General features: G+C 46.4%; 1 protein-coding gene across 1 annotated transcript in view; it reads left to right on the plus strand.

The window, feature by feature from the left end:
* Positions 1-1,857: 1,857 nt before the first annotated feature.
* LOC142583717 (uncharacterized) overlaps positions 1,858-6,812 on the plus strand; it is a 9,772-nt gene continuing 4,817 nt past the window's right edge. Inside the window, exon 1 of the mRNA XM_075694206.1 lies at positions 1,858-2,918. Coding sequence (XP_075550321.1) covers positions 1,869-2,918 — 1,050 coding nt within the window. The 5' untranslated portion in view covers positions 1,858-1,868. The remainder of the gene's footprint in view (positions 2,919-6,812) is intronic.

Raw genomic sequence — 6,812 nt, forward strand, 5'->3', positions numbered from 1 at the left:
GTTTGAGTTTCGGCGTGATAAAATTATGTTTTCTCGTATATTTAAATTACAGTCCGACGCTCTCATGTGTGGAGGTTGTGTCTAAGTCGCACTTTAGGAATTTTCTGAAGCATTTTGCATTGAGAAATTCACTTAGTTCAGTAAGGCTTCTAAGCCATGTGGAGGACCTGCGTGTATCGGGATGCGCGGTTCGGGATAATTTTTCTCACACGCACAACATCGCCGCCGCCACCGACACCGGATATTCAGCTGCGACACGGGGCCCTTAACGTTATCGCGTTAATAATGAGGACGGCACAATCACTGCGAAGCCTTTGCCAAACGCGTTACTACAGTTTCGGTCAAACAAGCCTTTACCAACCCTCGTGGCTAGGTTTCACTATGAGGCCAGTGCAACAGTATTGGGAGCGATCTCCACAACTTCGGTCTATGAACTTGTTGGGGCTATTTACTGGCAAGTTCATGAGAGCGGAAAGAGAATGGTTGAATCACATTTTTAAAAAAGTCATGGTATATGTTCATGTTTGCGTTAGCGCTAAACAATGAATGTATACTGGATTATGAAAAGAAGCAGCTGGAAATTGCTCGCTAGAAGACCGATAAACATAAAGTGAGATGCAACTTGAGAAATAGTGATATTGAAACGTCCAGTAATTCACAAGAAAAAAAGATTAAATCGTCGCAACGGCACGTCACCAGTCGCCGTAGGTGTCGAGGTAGCTAGTTATAACGAAATTATTTTCAATAGCTCTGATAGCGTCCACGCAACAATGGTTGCTTGTGTATTGGTAAATATTGATATACTGCGGCCTCAAGCTCACGGCACGGCGCGAAAACGCGCTCGCAGCGAAAGCAAAAAATTGTGCGCGAACATGCATGCAGACGCGCAGCCGGTCGCTGCGAACCCGTCCGATCGCTGCACTGAAGCTGCATTCTGGTTCGCTCCATTTGGTCATACATGACAGCCCACTGTTGGAACATATTTAACATAGTCAGCGACTGCCTGCATTTCGCGCAGGAGGCCGATTCGGGTGGCTCCATCACGGTAACCGCGCTCAGTGGGCGTCACTGTACGTACTCCTGAAGAGATGGTGTATGTAAACCATTCTGTGATATTTATTTGCCCAAGATTATTATTTTGACAGTAAAAAACTTCCTTCGTTACGACAATTCTTTCAGAAATGTCCACGAGGTCTACAACGTGGTGTTTTTTATTGAGCACCGACAGCCAAACCTACGAGGAGCACGCGGCGTTATCCCTCATACCACGCAAGTGAGGCGTTTCCGATAGGTGATGACTCCGTAAGTCCTCGTCGCCAATTGCCCTAGGCTGTCACAAATTTCAATGATATGTACACGTGCCGAAGTCGTTCCGCAGGGTGTAGATATGCAAGGTGTACGCGGGACCGCACAGTCTATAAGCAAAAAAATGGCTGTGGCTTAGCTAAGGTTAAGCCCAGGATGCGAAGCATACTAGCCTTTATTTTAGTTGTTGAACCACTGTTTAGCCTGGTGAACTGCTGTTGCTTGGCTATATTTGGTTCGGCTAGTAGAAGAAACAACTCACGCGTTACTCTGCTTCGCCTTCAAGAGTGGAACGCGACAGCGTTCCCGTCGACCCGCCAAGCGGTGTAAGACAATGGGCTACGGCGCAGCGACTACGCGCCCCGCATTGGACGCGGTGAGCGTCGAGCAACGCAGCGTTCGGCGCGGCAACGAAATGTGCGCCTGAGCAAGCGACGCACGCCTGAGCCTTAGAAACAGCTCGTTTCTAAGGCAACACCGCGTTCACTAGAGGCGCTTTTGTACCGCTTTGAAGCATCGTACTCGTGGCAGCGAAGACGGCGTTCCGAACGGTCGCTTTTCTCATGTTCTCCGCTTCAAAGGTTTTATCGGCCCCTGGCCGAGGTGCTGCTCAGGCTTCAGCCAGCAGCAATGACTACCGTGTTGTGTTACCCCGTCTTCCTACCGGTAAGCTGGTTGTGGACTCCGTTTTCCTGCATGCTGACTTAAGTGGTCGACCGTACAGAGCCCAAGACTTCAGAGACGCCCTTCGGAACGTTATTGACCTGAAGGAAATAAGTTCCATCGGACAATTTCAGATGTCGCACGTGTGGATGGTGACGTGCAAATCAGGGATGACAAAATCAAAGCTAGTCGCATGCGGGGAATTATCCGTAAAAGGTAGACGCTGCGCCGTCATTGATCCTGAGCCCACGGAAGTCCCAATGAAGCTTTTGTGGCTTCCTGAGCGTTTGGAAGATGACTACATTCGAGATGCGCTTCAGGCTTACGGGAAAGTCAAGTCTATATCAGCAGAAAGCTGGAGAGTATCGGAGATGGAACAAATGCGTACGCTAAATCGGGACGTGGTGTTGACTCTTGCCGATGGAGTGAGCGTGGGGGACGTTCCACATCTACTACCTGTTTTTGGAGTGCAGAGTCTCGTATTAATTCCAGGCCGGCCCCCACTTTGTCTGCGCTGTAACAGGGTGGGGCACATTCGTCGAAACTGCAGAACCCCGCGTTGTGAAACCTGCCGACGCTTTGGTCACACATCTGAAGAATGTGTCGTAACATACGCCGATAAGTTACGACACAGAACAAAGCCTCCGGATGAAAGCTTGCAAGAACACATAATGGACATTACGGAGGTTCTTGACGCGACGGGAGACGTTCCCTCTTCCGCGGATACCCGCTGTGCCAGTAAGGCCCCTCTGCCTGTTAAAGACAGTCACAATGGCATCGCAGAACTGCCCGTGAAAAACGAAAGTAGCGAAGAGAAAGATGACCAACCGAAGCAACAACCCAAAGGAGCACCCGCTACCACGGAGCCAGCTGCTGCCCAGCAAGCGAATGAGGGAGCCGGAGACGACTCGCCTGATGCACCCAAGCGTCTCGACACGTGCGCTGAGCCGGCAGAGGACAGACGAAGTAACGCGGATACTTCAGTTCCGAAGCGCCGTGCGACTAACAGATCGGAATCAAGCACAGACAGCGAGACGACCAGTACCACAAGAAAAGCACGTCGCCGCAAAACATCGAAACACTCAGGAAAGTGCCGTCGATCACGGTCCAGAAGGCCAGGTGGGGTTTCGGAGGGAGCCTCACCGTTGCCCTCTAGGACCGATCACATAGATCATTAGGTCCAAATAGTTGGTAGTCACCATGGCCCTGTCCCAGCAACTTCTATTCGCAACCTTGAACGTACGAGGCCTTCGGTCTTTGCAGAAACAGGCGCAGCTTCGCCGGCTTCTGTCTAGGAAGCGCCTCGACTTCGTCGCCGTGCAGGAGACGAAGATTGAGCGTGATGACGAGACAGAAAGGGCTTTGCGACCTTTTCTGTCTGAGTATAATGTTTGCGTTTCACACGCTCTTGGTTTATCCGCGGGCTGTTTCCTGTTTCTGAAAAAGAGCCTACTTTATTCAGCTTTTAGTTATCATGTCGACACTGAAGGTCGATATATATGTTGTGATTTTGTGTTGCAGGGTGTGCCATGGCGCATAGTCAACGTCTATGCATTTAATGACGCTGCAAAACGAACTCTTTTATTTGATACTGTGTCTAGTCTATTGGACTGTGATCGCTGCATTGTTTTAATGGGAGATTTCAATTGTGTATGTGATCCCAACGATCGAAGCGGCATTAACACTCAGCGGGACAGGAGTGGTGAAGTTTTGTCTAACATAATAGAAAATGCAGGGCTCGTTGATATAGGAGTGTCGGGACAGGGAGCTCGCTCTTATACAAGAATTCAAGGTCATTCCTACGCCCGCCTTGATCGGATTTATGTTTCTTCATCGCTCCTCTCTCGAGGACTATCCTGCATTACTATCCCCGTTTCATTCTCTGATCATTGTATGGTTATCGCAAACATTGGTGAAAAATTTGTAACTAATTTCCGACCTCAGTGGGCACTCTGGAAGCTTAACTCTGAGCTCCTAAATGATCAGGAATTTATTAATCGCGTGCGCATGGCTCTAGCCAATTCTCTTTCTAGTGACTTGCCATTATTTGCTGCTTGGGAACTCTTTAAACAAGAGGTTCGTGCAGTGGCTATAGAAATTGGATCGGTGAAATCATTCTATAGAAAGAATGAAGAAAAAACGCTTCTTAAGAGCCTATGTAGCCTTTATGAGATTGAATGCGAAATGCCAGGCACTTACATTGTTGACATAGAAAACATTAAATGTGAGTTACAAAAGTATGACGCGCTACGTTACAGAGGTGCGCGAATTCGATCTCGAAACAGGCGTGCTCTGCAATCTGAGCAACCAACACGTCAAGCTTTACTTGACGAGCGACGTCACGGTATTTCCAAAGTAATTCCGGAAATATACTCCGAAGGTAGTCTTGTAACAAATACTAATGACATAATTTCTCAGTTCGAAACTTTCTACACTATGTTGTTTAGTGCCCCTCCGGACGATCACGATGCAAAAGTTTTAGAGAGTTTTGTATCTCTTGTTAAACCATTACAGGATGATGACTGTGCAGTCATCAGTGGTAGCCTTACGATTCAAGAAATTGAGCTAGCTATTGATCAGCTGCCTTTGTCGAAAACACCCGGCCCCGATGGACTTTCATGTGAATTTTACAAAGCTTTCAAATCAATTATCAGCCCCATATTATTGGATATTTTTATTTCAAGTTTAGAGATTGACGCCCTTCCGCAGTCTTTTTGCAAAACCCACACAGTTTTAATTCCCAAAAGTTCAGATAAAGAGAAACTGCGTTCCGTTGAAGGCTATCGACCAATCACATTGTCAAACGTGGATTACAAAATTTTTGCGAAAGTTCTATCTAATAGATTGCAATTTGCGATGTCAATTCTAATTGGTTCCCATCAGACATGTGGAATCACGGGCCGATCAATTCAAACCAACATACATATCGCCCGTACCCTTCTTCAATACTGTTATGGTTCCACTGAGCAGCTTGCAATGCTCCAGGTAGACCTTGCTAAAGCTTTTGATCGTGTCAGTCACTCCTATTTATTTTCCCTTCTGGAGCATGTCAATGTTGGCTCCATTGTGCTTAAAGGCGTTAGGCTTTGCTACACCTGTTGTACTACTCGTTTAGTTATTAATGGCCAACTCTCCGAACCCATTTCTATTTGCTCATCAGTAAAACAAGGCTGCCCGATGTCCCCACTACTATTCGCCCTTTACCTGGAACCGCTATGCTTAAGCGTAATTCAGTCGAGTAACATCCATGGCTTCAATATACTGGGTAATGAAGTTAAAGTCTTAGCTTATGCAGACGATCTAGCGTTCTTCTGCACGGATAAGTCCAGTGTTGAAAAAGTAGTATCGAAAATAGAAGAATTTGGCAGCGTATCAGGAGCGCGAATGAACTCCTCAAAAAGTTTAGGCTTATGGTTTGGCTCATGGTGCTATACACCAGAACAGTTTGCAGGCGTTAAGTGGACTGATGTCCCGCCAAAGTATCTTGGCGTGCCGCTAGACGCATATAAATTAAGCGCACACTATTGGAAAGAACGGGTTTCGGTACTGCAAAGTTACGCCCAGACATTCGTTCCACAACGACTTTCTATTTTTGGAAAAGCCGAAGCCTGCAATAAGTTCTTGGCAACAAAAATTTTCTATGTATTGCAAGTTATCCATTGTGCTAGGCTATACATCCAACGCTTTCACCGTATCTTTGCAACCTTCGTATGGTCTTCAACTTTTGAGCCCATGCGGCGCGATAATATCTTTAGGCCTGTTAGTGAAGGTGGGCTGGGCTTAGTACATCTTTATGTGCGGCAAATAGTGTCTCGTTTCTTCTATTTTCGCGATACTTCCCATCCTGTAATTCGTTCATACATGCAAGTCACACTTGTTAATGTGTTACCTGATTTAGTTGTTTCTTCAAGTTTTTCTTCACGCTTATGCTTGTGGGGGTTCATGCAAGAAGTTTACTTGGCGGTTCGTTTCCTGACAGTTCGGTTTTCCACTGAATACTTGTATTCTGTGTCGCGCAAAACGTTGTACAAAGACTTACTGTCCATGCTATTTCCGCCTCCACGTTACCGATCAATATACATTAAATTTCCAGGCCACGATGTGCTAAAGCGAGTTCGCAAAATGTATTTATCCCCTTGCTGCAAAACATTCTTCTATAAAGTTCATAGTGAAACCATACCGGTTAAAACATGGCTACAAGAAAAGGGTATCTTTGTCTCTTCTGTTAACTGTCGCCTTTGTGATGTACCAGAGACAATTGAACATTGTTTTATTAGCTGCACCGACGCCATCCTATTTTGGGATGTCCTCCAACGGACTTTAAAGAAAGACTTTCAGATTAACGCTCATACTGTGCGATACCTGCTACCAACCTGTGATAATAGTGCGCCTTTCGATATGTTTTTTGTAATGGGAATGCACAGTTTGTGGAAAACGCGAATGATGGACCGCAACGCCGAAACAGTTGTACCTACAAGGGCAAATTTCATCCAAATGACACTACACCTAAAGCAGGTTTATGATGGACTCGGTGTACAACCGGACTGGTACCCTATTTTGTTGAGGTGCTTATCCTTGCCACCCTTCTAAAGTGACACGAACGTTTCTACTCACAGTATGAACGCTACCTTTTCTGTGTGTGACTTTCATTGTGCCCTCCATTCTCTGACTATGCAGAACTGGTGAACTTCTGGTTGAATGGTTGACTGCAACTATAATAAATACCATGAAAGAAAGAAAAAAAAAAAGTACTCGTGGCTCAGTGGTAGCGTCTCCGTCTCACATTCCGGAGACCCTGGTTCGATTCCCACCCAGCCCATCTTGCAAGAGTTGAGCCAAAGCCA

This window comes from Dermacentor variabilis, chromosome 5 (genome assembly GCF_050947875.1).
Source record: "Dermacentor variabilis isolate Ectoservices chromosome 5, ASM5094787v1, whole genome shotgun sequence".
NCBI lineage: Eukaryota > Metazoa > Arthropoda > Arachnida > Ixodida > Ixodidae > Dermacentor > Dermacentor variabilis.